The 15,005-nt window shown below is 37.5% G+C and overlaps 1 protein-coding gene across 3 annotated transcripts; it reads right to left on the bottom strand.

The window, feature by feature from the left end:
* Positions 1 to 4,559: 4,559 nt before the first annotated feature.
* LOC128509178 (BOLA class I histocompatibility antigen, alpha chain BL3-7-like) lies at positions 4,560 to 13,394 on the bottom strand. Of its 3 annotated transcripts, XR_008356010.1 has the most exons (8): positions 13,251 to 13,394; positions 11,679 to 11,945; positions 7,850 to 8,125; positions 6,451 to 6,732; positions 6,270 to 6,368; positions 6,031 to 6,057; positions 5,770 to 5,934; positions 4,560 to 5,197 (listed from the first exon to the last, which is right to left on the bottom strand). XR_008356010.1 is itself a non-coding variant. In XM_053480800.1 (7 exons), the coding sequence occupies exons 1-7, from the start codon at positions 13,318 to 13,320 to the stop codon at positions 5,900 to 5,902; spliced, it is 1,056 nt and encodes a 351-aa protein (XP_053336775.1). In that variant the 5' UTR covers positions 13,321 to 13,394; the 3' UTR covers positions 4,560 to 5,899. The 3 variants fall into 3 exon arrangements, 2 of the variants coding, with proteins under 2 accessions (XP_053336775.1, XP_053336774.1); XM_053480800.1 differs by having other exon boundaries at positions 4,560 to 5,934; XM_053480799.1 differs by lacking the exons at positions 4,560 to 5,197; positions 5,770 to 5,934; positions 6,031 to 6,057 and having other exon boundaries at positions 6,190 to 6,368.
* Between the last annotated feature and the right edge of the window lie 1,611 nt (positions 13,395 to 15,005).

The following is a 15,005-nucleotide window of genomic DNA, read 5'->3' as shown; positions in this document are numbered from 1 at the left end:
GTCTCAGCAAGTGGAAACACCCTCAGCAGCTTACTGCAGGTCTTGTTTTGAATTTGCTTCACCTTTATTCCCCTGAGTATTAAGTTCATGTAAAAACATGTTGCTTTCCTTTGCAAAATTTTGGCACGGTTATACTTTTATACAGGCATCAACAGGTTGGCCAGGCAATCATTCTGGCAAAAAGAAAACCTCTTTAGAATATCATTAACTGCTTGTATACCAACAATAAAAGGGCTTCAAATCCCTACCGTATGTAAAAACAAGAGGAACATCAGGTGTCACATATGGCAGGACCCTGTTTGGTTTTAAATATTTTGGCTTGTTACATTTATATGGGCCATTTATTCCATTTGCTTTTGATTCTCAACAAACTTAAAATGTTATGCATAAGCTGTATTTATCCTGGGAACACATTGTCCTCACATATTGTCTGAGATAAGTCTTTGTAGTAACACACTGTAGTCACAGATGGCTGTGCAGTGTATGTTTGAGTCTTTCTTGGTTGTTACAGGGAAAAATCAATACTCTTAGTAATAAATTATGTTGGAAAGTGTAAGTTCTTTTCATAAGAAGACTTAACACCCAAAACATGTTGAATAGGTTTAATAAAATTCAGTGCCTCTGTATAGTTGACATGTTTAATGCCCTAAAGCCCTATTTAAGCAAATTATCATCTTAAGTAAATTAAAGTTAAGGACTTTAACTATTAACATTTAAATTCTGAAAATGTGGAACAAAAATCATACATGATTCCAAACATTTTTTTTACAAATAAATAACTGCAAAGTGGGGTGTGCATTATTATTCAGCCCCTGAGTCAATACTCTGTAGAACCACCTTTTGCTGCAATTACAGCTGCCAGTCTTTTAGGGTATGTCTCTACCAGCTTTGCACATCTAGAGACTGAAATCCTTGCCCATTCTTCTTTGCAAAACAGCTCCAGCTCAGTCAAATTAGATGGACAGCGTTTGTGAACAGCAGTTTTCAGATCTTGCCACAGATTCTTGATTGGATTTAGATCTGGACTTTGACTGGGCCATTCTAACACATGGATATGTTTTGTTCCATTGTTGCTCTGGCTTTATGTTTAGGGTCGTTGTCCTCCTGGAAGGTGAACCTCCGCCCCAGTCTCAAGTCTTTTGCAGACTCCAAGTGGTTTTCTTCCAAAATTGCCCTGTATTTGCCTCCTTTATCTTCCCAATAACCCTGTCCCTGCTGAAGAGAAGCACCCCCAGAGCATGATGCTGCCACCACCATATTTGACAGTGGGGATGGTGTGTTCAGAGTGATGTGCAGTGTTAGTTTTCTGCCACACATAGCGTTTTGCATTTTGGCCAAAAAGTTCCATTTTGGTCTCATCTGACCAGAGCACCTTCTTCCACATGTTTGCTGTGTCCCCCACATGGCTTGTGGCAAACTGCAAATGGGACTTCTTATAGTTTTCTGTTAACAATGGCTTTCTTCTTCCCACTCTTCCATAAAGGCCAACTTTGTGCAGTGCACGACTAATAGTTGTCCTATGGACAGATTCCCCCACCTGAGCTGTAGATCTCTGCAGCTCATCAAGAGTCACCATTTGCCTCTTGGCTGCATTTCTAATCAGCGCTCTCCTTGTTCGGCCTGTGAGTTTAGGTGGACGGCCTTGTCTTGGTAGGTTTACAGTTGTGTCATACTCCTTCCATTTCTGAATGATCGCTTAAACATTGCTCTGTGGGATGTTCAAGGCTTTGGAAATATTTTTGTAGCCTAAGCCTGCTTTAAATTTCTCAATAACTTTATCCCTGACCTGTCTGGTGTGTTCTTTTGGACAATCTCTGAGGCCGTCACAGAGCAGCAGTATTTGTACTGACATTAGATTACACACAGGTGCACTCTCTTTAGTCATTAGCACTTATCAGGCAATGTCTATGGGCACCTGACTGCACTCAGACCAAAGGGGGCTGAATAATTACGCATACCCCACTTTGAAGTTATTTATTTGTAAAAAATGTTTGGAATCATGTATGATTTTCGTTCCACTTCTCAAGTGTACACCACCTTGTATTGGTCTTTCACATAAAATTCCAATGAAATTGATTCATGTTTATGGATGTAATGTGACAAAATGTGGAAAAGTTCAAGGGGGCAGAATACTTTTGCCCATGGTACAAATGTCATTTCTGAAAAATGATGTTCAATTATGCACTTAGTACTTGATCAGGCCCCTTTAGCATGAATTACTACATCAGTGTGGAATGGCATGGAGTCAACAGAGTAGGAAATTGCACCCAAGTAAAAAAAAATAAAGTTTTGGTCCTGCTTTTAGTGGGAGTAAGACCAATTTATCAACATTCTTAAAATAGAAAGTCACTCCTCTCTTCACCAAAATGTAGGAGAGCACCATAGTCTTCTGCAGGGTATGTGTGGCAAACTGACAAGTGGCATTGATGGTTTCACAAATAGAGTTAAGTAATAAACTCCCTGGATGCCTAGCCATACTGAGAGTACCTTCATGATTGGAAACCAGTGTTGAGTTTTTCTAAACCTGTTCATCTCCTATAACTCAGTTTCTGCCTGTGTACAGGATTACTGTGCTGCTCACCTCCTTCTCCAGTTATCTGTTTCAGTCGACTCCCCAAAACCTGACACTGAGTTCTGTGTGAGTGTCGAACATTCATTCGAACGAGCTCTCACTAAAATCCAGCTCACAGCAAATCACACTGCAAACCTACGAAAAAAGAATAAAGTGACCAAGTCACCACACCACTGCTATCCACCATTAGGGTCGACCCTGCAGCCACTATGAGGGTCAAGGAGATCTAAAACAATAAAGCATAATAATAACAGCGGGTAATGCAATTAAATAGGTCAACACCTGTTTAGTATCTACTGTAATACCAATATTGGCTTGAGGAGAAACTGAGACCACATTCAAATAAAGGAACTACAAAATACAAAGTAAAATGAACTCTACAATAAACACTGAAATAAACACTAAACGTAAACACAAAACGTATAAACGCTAGAAACAAAAGGCAAAATGCCAAAATAAACGGTAATTGTGCCTCCCTGTAAGGGAAAACACAGCCGATAACTAACATGTTCAAATAACATTTAAAACTTACATTTATAACTTCTTTAAAAAATAAAAACAAACAATACCATCCGTTATTCAGGTTTGTAGGAGACTATTTAGCCATATTACTAAAGAAAAAAAGTAACATTAATAAAAATGTGGCAAAGAATAATACAACTACTACATCCAAACTGATGCATCATATACAGTATGCAACGCTCAAAACTTCTTCAGGGATCTGCTTGTATATTGCTGCTGTATAAAAGGCAAATCGACCTTAAACCTGCCGCGAAAACCAACATGGAGAAAACAACAAATCCCATCAATCCCTTTTATAACATTTTTTTATAACATTAAGGCTGATGTGATTTGTAGTTCCCCAAATCACATTTCTATACAACCTAATGCTAGGGCTGATGGGATCTGTAGTTCCCCATATGCATCTCATTATGCTAAAAACATTAAAACTGAATAAAAACTGTGTAAAGTTACTTTTTAAATCAGGGTATTTATCTCTTTAAGAGTGTCAGGCTCCAGCTGCCACACTTATCTGGTAAGTGGTAAGAAATATCATTGCATAGAAAACAGGAAATTAATTACATTTTTTTTGCCTTGCATCAGCCACATTATGTAAACTTCTACACACGCACATTCACAAAATGAATGTGATGAACTCTCCATTCAACATCACTTAATTCTTTCTTTAGTTCCTAATGACACAAATTTACATTTATTGTACACATACATTTATTTTGTATTACACACGTATCTCAACTGTACCTTTGTGCTTATTATTGTTGTTATTACGAGTGCATCTTAAAAAGGGAGAATATCAATAAAATGTTAGTTCACTCACTCACTGTCTATACCACTTTATCCTGTATACAGGGCTGTGGGGGGCCTGAAGCTTATCCCAGGAGACTTAGGACATGAGGCAGGGTACACCATGGACTGGGTGCCAATCCATCGCAGGACACAAACACACACACACACTCCAGGCAAATTCAGAATGCCAATTAGCCTAATCTGCAGGTCTGTCGACTGTAGGAGGAAACTGGAGTACCAGAACGAAACCCTTTAAGCATAGGGAGAACACACAAACTCCATGCACACAGAGACAAAAATCGAACCCGGACCCTGGAGAAGCAAGCCGACAGTGTTAACCACTACATCACCAAAAAATGTAGTTTTCTTTAATGATTTAATATAGAAAGGCATTCTATATATCCAGCATTTCTCACCAGCCAGTATTTTAAAACCTGACTCTGGTGCAAGCATTTAAGTAATTTAAGCATTGCTCTCATAAGGGCACAATAATCTCTATACTGTACTTATCAGTGATGCTTTACTCGCCCCCCAGTCTTGTCCTACTACAGTAGGCAACTTACAGTAACATACTGTTAATCTTTTTGCACTTGGGTTTTGTTGTTCCAACATGTTGTCTCCAGGTAAGTTTCTCATAAAATAAAACACAGGGGAAGGTTTACATTAAAAGGATCTTTAATAAAATTACAAAATTCATCCAGTATTGAATCACATTTATCTCGACTAGGTTCTATTACTCTACTCACTTACTGGAAGTTTGTCATTATAAATATAAAGCAGGCAGAGCAATTTAAACATCACACAATGTACAGTAGCCACTCTTTCACAGTAATCTGTAAAGCTTAGATACATCATATACTGCTCCACTTATACAGTAACAAACACAGCCAGTAAGATTCATGGTATCAGTTTCACTGTACAAGTTTTTCAACTCCCTGATTTATGACTAAAAAGACTAAAACAACACATTCCAAAAATTTATGCAAATAACATGACACTTTTACAGTTGCTGAACAAAATTATCAAAGTACAAAAAATATGAGATAAAATAAACAGATATGAGAGTATCTATAAACCATTTTCCATTTTGTAGCTGATCTTGATAACACTCAGTAATAAACACTTTGAAACATTCTTTAAAAGAAGTGATACAGTAAGCATCAGTGAGCTCAGTAACACCAAAAGGCCTGGAAGACAAAATACAACTAAAGTGGATAATCGCAGAGGTCTTTTCTTGGCGAAGAAAAACCCATTCACAAGGTTACATCTACAGTAGCCATGGCAAGAAACCTCTGGAGCAGGCACGAGTATCAGCGTCTACAATCAAGAGATAATTTACACCTTGATGAGTGTACAGTAAATACAGATGTGTTATGGTGTTACTGAGATGTCACCTAATGATGCAAACCACTGGAAACACTAGGAACAGAAAAGACAGACATTTCTCATACAGTACATCAATATTGTACCACAACATCATCGGACACAGTGGAGGCAGTGTTGTGGCATGCTTGTGTATGACTGCCAGTGAAACTGAACTGAGCTTCACAGTACAGATGGATAATGGAACAAAACATATCACATACTGACTGCTTTAATTCAAGTTCAGTTGTTGGTTGTGTAAAGGAACATACTTTAAATAGGAATATTGTGTCTCTGTCCAAATACTTATGGACCCAACTGTATAAAATGCTTATAAAAAAAAATTGATAAACTGATTAGCTTTTGATCTTCAAATAAGGTCATAGCAAGGTCATAAACAAGTAATAGCTTTGCTTCAATAACTTCTTTCCTGATTGGAGCCCTGTATATTTAAAGGGTATTACCTTTATTCACATTAGTAACAAATTACTGAGTTACGTGTCCAAAATAGGACAAAATTAATTCACCTGAGTGGTGATTAAAAACCATGAACTTGGGGAGTTAATTTTTACACTTTAGTCCAAGCACAGTGTGTGTTTGTGTGTGCATCAATCCTCTTCTCCTTCTCAGTTCAATAGGAAGACACACAGTCAGACTTTAAGAGTTGTTGGTTGAAGAATCTCCTTCAGAGGCTGTAAAACATTCACATCCATCACAAAGTGACTAAACACTGTATAAATAATGTAGTGAATTTAAACATCATTTATGGATCATAAAGGTTCACTTACAGGGTTTGGGTGGAACAGGTGTAAAGCCTGAAACACAGATGATGGACAGACATTTAGTATCAAATCTGTCTACTGGATTTACTTTCACAAGACAATTAGTCAATATCAGCTTATTGTTTCATCTAATTTATCAGTTCAACTTAAACAGAAGCAAAATATTCATCACATCCCCTTTCAGGAATTAGAAAGTGTAAATCTGTTCTCTGAAAACTTGACATCTGCCTCCTTCCTTCTCTCACCAGAGTTCTTCTTCTTCCAGATTATAATTCCAGCAACAACGGCGACGAGAGCAGCGAGAGCCGCGACTACAGCAGTGATGATAGCAATCGATCCTCCACCTGTTAAATCAGCACAGAGTCTTTATTATCTGCTGCAGCAAGAAATCAGCTTTCACTCTCTACAGCTCTAGTTTATTAGGACCTTTTGGTACTTCTCGCACTAACTCCTTCTCCAAGCTGCTGTGCTGAACCACGCAGGTGTAGTTGTGTTTCTGCAGCTCCTCAGCTGGGACTTTCAGAATGCTTCTCCTCTGGAAGCTTCCATCCTGGTTGGGTAACGTCTCTCTGAGCTCCACGTCCTCATGCACATTCTCTCTGTCCTTCTGCCAGGTAATATTAAGTGGTTTGGGGAAGAAACCTGTAGTGTGACACACCACATCTGGAGAAGCAGAACGTTTCTGGAACACCGACACCTCAGGATTAACTGCAGAGACACACACTGACATCAGTATTAAACCACTGATTTCCCCCACAATGAAATTAAGCTTTTATTTTATCACATTTCCAGCTCAGAAGTTTACTTGAAAGCCACCCCCCTTCATTATGCAGGTGAAAAAGGTCAATTTTGCCCAAACAAGGCAATTTATATTTCATTAGACCAAAGGACATTTCTCCAAAAAGTAAAATATTTCTCTCTTTTAACTTTGGATATAGATAAGTACCAGTGTCTTCACAGGGCCTTTGCTGTTATTCTGGGATTGATTTGAACTTTTTGTACCAAAGTACTCTGCTCCTTACTGAGTGGTATGGTGGCTGTGTGATCCCATGGTGTACAGTGAAACCTTGGATTGTTAGTAACTCGGTCTGTGAGCGCTTTGCAAGATGAGCAAAAAATTTTTAATAAATTGAAATACAAGTTGTAACCATGCACCTTAAAAAAAGGCAAAAGCAAGTGTCATTAGAGAGGTTCCAATGATTTGCTGACACGTGCGTGCATGTGTGTGTAAGTTGTCCTACACAGCAGCCCCCTTCCTCCTCATCTGTTCTCTTGTCTTACACCAGTCACAATTATTTTTTCAAAGGTAAAGTGCAGGTTATTTTGTTTTATTTTTACCTTAGATTTTGTATTGAATATTTTTGGGTTGTGGAATGAATTATCTGAGTTTCCATTATTTCTTATGGGAAAATTCGCTTCAATATATGCTTTGGATTACAACCTTTTAAAAGGAATTATGCTCACAATGCAAGGTTTAACTGTACTGTATATAGTAGCCTATTATTTTTTGTACAGATGACTACAGCTACATTATGTATAGATAAATTACATATATAATATATATCTTTACTTTTTTAATGTTATATGAGATGAATGTTATATGAATGTTAGATCTGTAAATATCAGTGATCAATGGTAGAGGAGAAAAGTGCGTTTGATGTACAGTACAGTTTAAGAGCTGTATAGGATTGAGGAGTGTGTGTGTTGTAGTAAAGGAGTGTGTTAGTATTATGTGCATAGTATCTTTTTACGTGTGTGTGTATATGTGTGTGTGTGCGAATAAAATGTCTGTGTGATTTTTACAAAAACAAATCACACACTTCACCTTTCCTCTCCAGAGTCCCTGCACCGTAAGACACATACATATTTATCCGGTCGATACAGGTGGTGCTCACATAGTCGTTCCAGTTCTTAGTAGTCTCATTAACATAATTCCAAATATGTTTGTTCATCTCAGCTCCATGTTTCGCTGGAATCCAGGTTTTAGTTTTTAGATCCAGACTGAGAAAATCTTCTCCATCATATTCTAACTGCGCGTGTCCTCTAGTGGTGCCGTCCTCATCGAGCTCACAGCCGAACATCAGCTGTGCCGTGTAAACACCTGTAGTCAGAGACATGTAAAGATTAGTGTAATGCGGTTCACCTAAACCTGTTTCGCACTATTTAATGCTTGTTTAGTTCCAAATGTCTCACATCTTCACATTTTACTTAGATTTATTTTCTAGATTTTCTAATTGGCGTTACCAAAAAATTGCCTTGCAATGGATGCCTTGCAATGGATTGGCACCCTGTCTAGGGTGTACCCTAAGTCTTCTGGGATAGGCTCCAGGTCCCCTGTGACCCTGGATACTGGATTAAGTGGTACAGACGATGATGATAAATGTATCTATTTTTTCTGGTGATTTTCTCTCGCCTCAAGACCCCCTATGCCCTCTGGAGCTGTCTGACTCGTCCTGTGTGTCCTGCTTCTGGTTGTAGAAGATGTAGACAGCTGTTCTTTGAGTCTCAATAGTTCAGGACTGGAGTTTCTTACAGTCTACCTGAGCCTCCAATAACAAACTGGACTCCATATGAACACATCTCCTAAACTTCCAGTCTCCTAACACACACTATGATGCAAATCGATTCCTGCTATCTGTTTTTACCCAAATGAGGATGGGTTTCCTGTTGAGTCTGGTTCCTTTCAAGGTTTCTTCCTATTACCATCTCAGGGAGTTTTTCCTTGCCACTGTCGCCCACGGCTTGCTCACCAGGGATAGTCTTATCATTTTGATTCATACACGTTCACATCTCATACAAACTAAAATAATTATTTTGATTGTGTAAAGCTGTTTTGCGACAATGTCATTTGTTAAAAGCACTATACAAATAAAATTGAATTGAATTGAATAAAAGACAGATTTACTTATAACAGCCCTCAGGATTAATGGCATTACAAAGTCTGTGTAATTAACACACACTCTTATTCTCTTTAGTCACATTTTCTCTAAGATAACTTGAGGGCGGAGCTTCAATTACACTCATCAGCCAATTATACACTTCACCAAAGGACATCACTACAGTAAGTTTACTGAATGCTAACACTAACTCACTAGCAAACTCTGTGTCAGTTACAGTGCATATGGGGATACGAGATATTTGCTTACTTACTAACAAACACCTAATTTTATTATTTACACACACAGTCTACTGATGAGATACAAACAACGATTGTATGTTACATTTGCAAAGACGTGGCCAATTCACAAGGTGAGAAAGGTGTGTTTTGAATGAGAAACTGAAAACTCTTCGTCAAGATGTCAGAAGTTAAGGGTCACAGTAGATGAGGAAATTCATAAGGTACATGGTATATGTATGTATGTACAGTACATGTATGTATGTACAGTATATACAGTGAGCTTTATTTTACTATTATAGTTTGAACATAAAAGTATTTTTACGTTTACATTCAGGACTTGTAAATGCAAGTGTTTCTGTTTGGTCCATGTTCATTTTGTTTTCTGCTATAATCTAAATGCTTTTAATGGTATATAGTATTATTAAATATTATGTTTGATTAAACTTTAGGCCTTTATTTATTTAGTTTGCAACTATAACCCAGCGGGCACAACACATGTAATCCACGTGGATTTCTGGTGGATATTTGGTGAAGTGGTGGATCCACCAATTTTCACCTGATATCCACGTTGGTTCCACATGGTTTTAGGCACGTGGAAAACCTGTTGTAAATTAATGTGGAATCCACATGGAGTTTTAGATCTACATTATTCTTCGCCCATTTCCACGTGGATATCACGTGAAAAATAATTTTGTACCACCTATTGATGGTTGCTTGATCTAATTTTGAATGCATATTTTGTATGCTTTTACATAAATGTGACAATCATTAATTAACATTAAACACCCTCTAAAATAAAATGACGTATATGACGCGTCCAATGTGTTTTAAAGTTGAACACATGAGCCAAAATGTGTTCTAAAATGGCATTTTCGAAATGTGTTACTGATCGCCTAAATGCCACATCTGACTACAACGTACACTGGATTTACAAACTAAAAAGTAGTTTAGAACACCGATGTGCTATTAGAGGCGACACATAGGCGTCGCTGCGCAGAGTGACTTTGCAGTCTAGCGAGTGGTACTGAGCATGCGCAGTGATCAGCCTTTCCTGGATCCCGTTTTTTTAAGTGGAAGCGTGAAACATTTATAGCTAATAAAAAGAAATTAGAAACTTCGAAATTTGTTTAAATTTGCGGTCTGCTGAAGTTACAAAGTACCCGTGGCAATTGTGTTTCATACAGAGAACATTTGTGTGTGATGTTACAGTGTAAGCACTGAGGTAAGCAGTAATATTCTAGTATGTTCTGTGGCAGTTAGTGTAGGTTCTAACCGACGCGGTTAGCTTGATTGTGAATCTATGTATGTAGCCAACGTAGGCTTCGAAGCATAACAGGCAATTGCAAACGTTAATTTGTCAAAAATCATAAAAATAGGCTAGTATTTGATGAACAGGTATAATTTGTCATAAATGCAACACCATCGTCATGTATAATATATTATATGCACTGGGGAGTTCTGACAGTGAACACTAACATTCACTTGCAGAATATGTTCCATTGAATTTCTAAGAATGGGAAAAGGAACTTTTCAGTGTAACTTATGTGGGTACTCTACCCATTTATTTCTTTAAAGATAAATAGATAAGTTTGTTTTCTTTTAGATTCCTTACCAATTCACTTATGTTTCAACTAAACATTAAGGGATCACGAGGGGATAAAACATCATTTGACAGCGCTGTGCAAATTAATAACTGGTAAGTAATTGAACAGTGCCATGTGGTCGTGTCTTTGCTTTATATTAACACAATGATTGGATTGATAAATTGCAGTCCATGCATCTAAATTATACTAAACATTTTTGTCCTTTGACAGACAGTGTAGTAAAGGCGCATGATGTTACAGAAGCCTTTGCCCTCAGCACCATTGCCAATCAGTTACGAAATGCACCTAAGAGGAAAGAAAGGCTGGATGCAGTGTCATTTATTAAGTGTTAAGTAAATGTTTTTGTAATTTTGTTTTTTCTTTGCTGTTTGAGACAGTTGTCTATCTTCTCTTAGATGTTTTGTTTGTTTAATTAGTCTTTTAGTATTCACATTTCATGGTATTTCAGTATTATCCACTACACCCAGTTTTTATGTGCATTTTGTATTGTTTGTTTTAAAATATGAATAAATTATTAGTTATTACAACTTTTATGTGATTTGTGTCTGCTTTACACAGGATGTTGTAGACATTTTGAACTTTGCAGAATTTACGTTGAACACAACACGTATTTTTCAAGGGCTAACATCCATGTCTTTTCCAAGTGGTAAAAAACACGTGGATTCCATGTGTCAAATCCACGTGGAATTCAACTTGCCTTTTACGCCTAAATTACCCGTCTTTTCCACGTGGTGAAAACACGTCTTTTCCACGTGGTTTCCACGAGTTTGTGCCCACTGGGAAAATACCTTATTGTTTTATATTTTATTACATGCTTCATTGAAAATGTGCACAAACGATCAAAATAAAAAGAGAAAAATAATCTAAGTATGAAATGAGCAATATCGGGATATGAGACCTTGGTCAAGTGTGTGATTGTGTGTGTGTTTTACCTGTACTGTGATTAAAGTGCTTCATCCCCATATTCAGACCAGTTTTGAATATCTCCTGCCAATTCTGATAAATCTGTGTGTGTCTGTTCCAGAACTCTGGATGATCATCAGTGACCTTCAGTATCCACTCTGTCTTTGGGATCGCCTTCTTGATGTTACTGTCATAGAGCTCAAACTGCTGTCCATCCACCTGACCCACAGCAGTGAATTCTGGGAAATGTATTCCTGGTGTAACTGCCGTGTAGCAGTACTGCAGAGAGTGTGTGACTGGAAACATGTAAAAACACACATTAACACTATACTAGAAACTCAACTCTCCCTCTTACTCACATAAACCATAGTTGCCAGTTCTGCTTATAATACTAGACTGTGGGTTTCTTAGTATTTAAAATCACTTAAAAATATTACAGGTTGTGTTTTTAAAAATATGGTTGCTTGATATAAAAATCTGATCTTTCATTATTTATGGTCTCCTTTTTCCTAATTTTATAGTTTGACACCGTCTACCCAGGCTAACATCTACCCAGGCTAACATCTACCCAGGCTAACATCTACACAGGCTAACACTTCAGCACAACCTAGCACAACTCACCCTTTCACACACTCCCATGTGAAACTCTATAGAACCTATAGAGACCCTGCTCCCCAGAGCTGTTATGGGTTTGCCACAAAAGGAAAAGTCATGTTGTTCAAACATTTCAATACCAACAAAGGTTTTTTTTTAGAACGTTTTATTAATCCCAGAGGGAAATTGCTTATTTTTCGCATATCCGAATTAGTAAACTGGGGTCAGAGCGCAGGGTCGGCCAGCTTGCAGCGCCCCTGGAGCAGATAGGGTTAAGGGCCTTGCTCAAGGGCTCAACAGTGGCAGCTTGGCGATGCTGGGGCTCAAACCCCTGACCTTCCGATCAGTAACCCAGTAACCCACAGCCTTAACCGACTGAGCCACCACTGCCCTAAATTATTTATTATTTATTTAGTTATTATTAATTATTATTTAGCTATTATTAATTATTTATTTAGTTGTTGCATAATTATACAGCATTATTTTACAGTTTAATGGAATTAGAAGATGTGTGCGTATGTGTACTGTATACTGTGTATAGATAGATAGATAGATACACACAGTATATTCCAGTTTAATATGTTGGTAACATGTTAATATTAACTCTGTGGCTGTAACTCTGGGCGGTTTATAAAGCTGTGGTTTTGTAGTTGCTTATTTGTCTCGTGAGAGTTGGCAACTATGAAAGAAACACTCACACATTCTTTTTTTAAAAAGTAAAAAGACAGTACTGTATAAAAAGGCTCTTCTCTGGATTATGACATTAAATCCAAATAAATGAATTAAAACTTAAATAACTTAAAGCACACTTAATCTGTTACTAGTTTATTTTTCTCTGTACTTTCTCCTTCCTGAACACACAGTACAATAAACACCACATTCCAAAGTCTGCTGTCAGTCCCAGAGCTTCTACCGGAAATATCAGATTACAGCAGGGGTGAGAGAAAGTGTCAAAATTAATGTAATGCTAAACATTAATATTAGAGAGTGAACATTACAGAACTTACCTGCTGATGAAAGATGAAGAGAAAATGTGAGGAAAATCAGAGTTTTTATAACCGCACTGGAGCGACACATCTCTCAGTATAAAGGCTACACTCTCATACATCTCAACTCTAATCTAATTCTATTGTTTTACATACTTTAACTCTGTTTAATTCCTCATCGTGGTTAATCTCTGCAAGAGAAAGTAAGACATTGCGCACTGCTTCAGTGTTCAGCAGTAGGGAGGTGCACAGAGTGAAATTCGGGGAGAAACTGAGGGGGTCCCAGACAGACGGACGGTAACTGCAGAGTCACAGCAACGACACGCTGTCGCGGCGCGGAAACCCCCCTCAGTGCTTATCGAATATCCTGTGTGGAAGTTTTCCAAGTGGTGCTCGCTGCAGAGCCAAATGGGAGGAGCTGGAGCTCCAGCTCCCCCTCGCTGGAGCTCTAGCTCCGCCTCGCTAGATCTAGTAGAGCCAAATGGGAGGAGCTGGAGCTCCAGCTCCCCCTCGCTAGATCTAGTGGGCGGGGCTTCAGACGCTATTAAGCGCTACCAAGTGGATGTTAATGTCAGTGCAGGTTCAACCATAACGGAAGTAAATGCTTATCTTTCTCTAATATTTGTCAAGATTAGGATTTATTCTTTTCAGCATGGCCAGTACCATTTTTGTGACTAACGGCATTACGTAAATATTTTAATAATGCTTTATTGCCCACAAATAGTGTAGTTTTACGCAAATACTTGATACGAACATTACTCACACTATATATGTGTGTGTTTCTAATAACTTACTAAACGTTGTATTTATGTAAGCTTGTCTTATTTACTACTTATAAGGATGAATAGTTTCCTCACTTTTTAAGTCACTTTGGATAAAACCGTTTGCTAACTATCTGTGCACCCCTCTTTAATTCATCAACTATTCTAAAGCATCTGATTAATAATGTAATAAATAATGAAGTTTATTTAAATTGAATTTTGACTATAATTTTAAACAGACACCACCTTTATGTGATAGGCTACACATTATGCTATTTTTTACGTTTTATTATTATTATTTTAAATGGAAATAAGTGACCAGTCCAGTAGCCTAAAACCAGCCATGCAACTTCATTTAATGGTCACATACTCCACTGTCCTACAAGTCTTTTGCTGGATTTATTTGTTTCTGTTAACCTAAAACAGGAAAATGTGCATCTAAACACAAAATAAATCTTAAATTTAGATAAGATGTCATAAGAAGTCATAAAATTATAAATATATTTCAAGAACACAACACTTCTTTTCACACAAGATTTTAATGGTATAACAATATATTAAAATAAATAAATATATTTCAAAAACACAACACAAAAATCAATATTTACATTATACACACGGATGTCTTTTTTGTCTCGTACTTCCTGCAAGAAAATGTCCATGTCCTCAACTCTCTGAAAAGTAAAAAGAAAGGGAGCCCAAATTTCTTGTTCATCCCTTTCACCTTCATAAAACATTGTGTTTAGGAACAAGTCTCGCATTGTGATAGCCAACAATGCATCTTCCTCCTTCATCTTTAGGATCTTTGGCAGTTCAATTTTCCCAGCAAATTGGTGTTGGTTCTCCTCCACCCACTTACAGGCCAGCAAAATGTTTTTCATCACCGCTGAGTCCTGTGTGCAATATAAGGATTCCAATAATAATGTAATTAGTGAAGTTCTGCTTATAAACACCTATATAAAACAGAAAAGGTAAATGCATAAACGATTTAAGCAATACATAAACATTGTGTCTA

This window comes from Clarias gariepinus, chromosome 21, assembly GCF_024256425.1.
Source record: "Clarias gariepinus isolate MV-2021 ecotype Netherlands chromosome 21, CGAR_prim_01v2, whole genome shotgun sequence".
Lineage (NCBI taxonomy): Eukaryota > Metazoa > Chordata > Actinopteri > Siluriformes > Clariidae > Clarias > Clarias gariepinus.
Note: the sequence above shows the minus strand (reverse complement) of the source record. Positions and strands in the feature narration are given on the sequence as shown.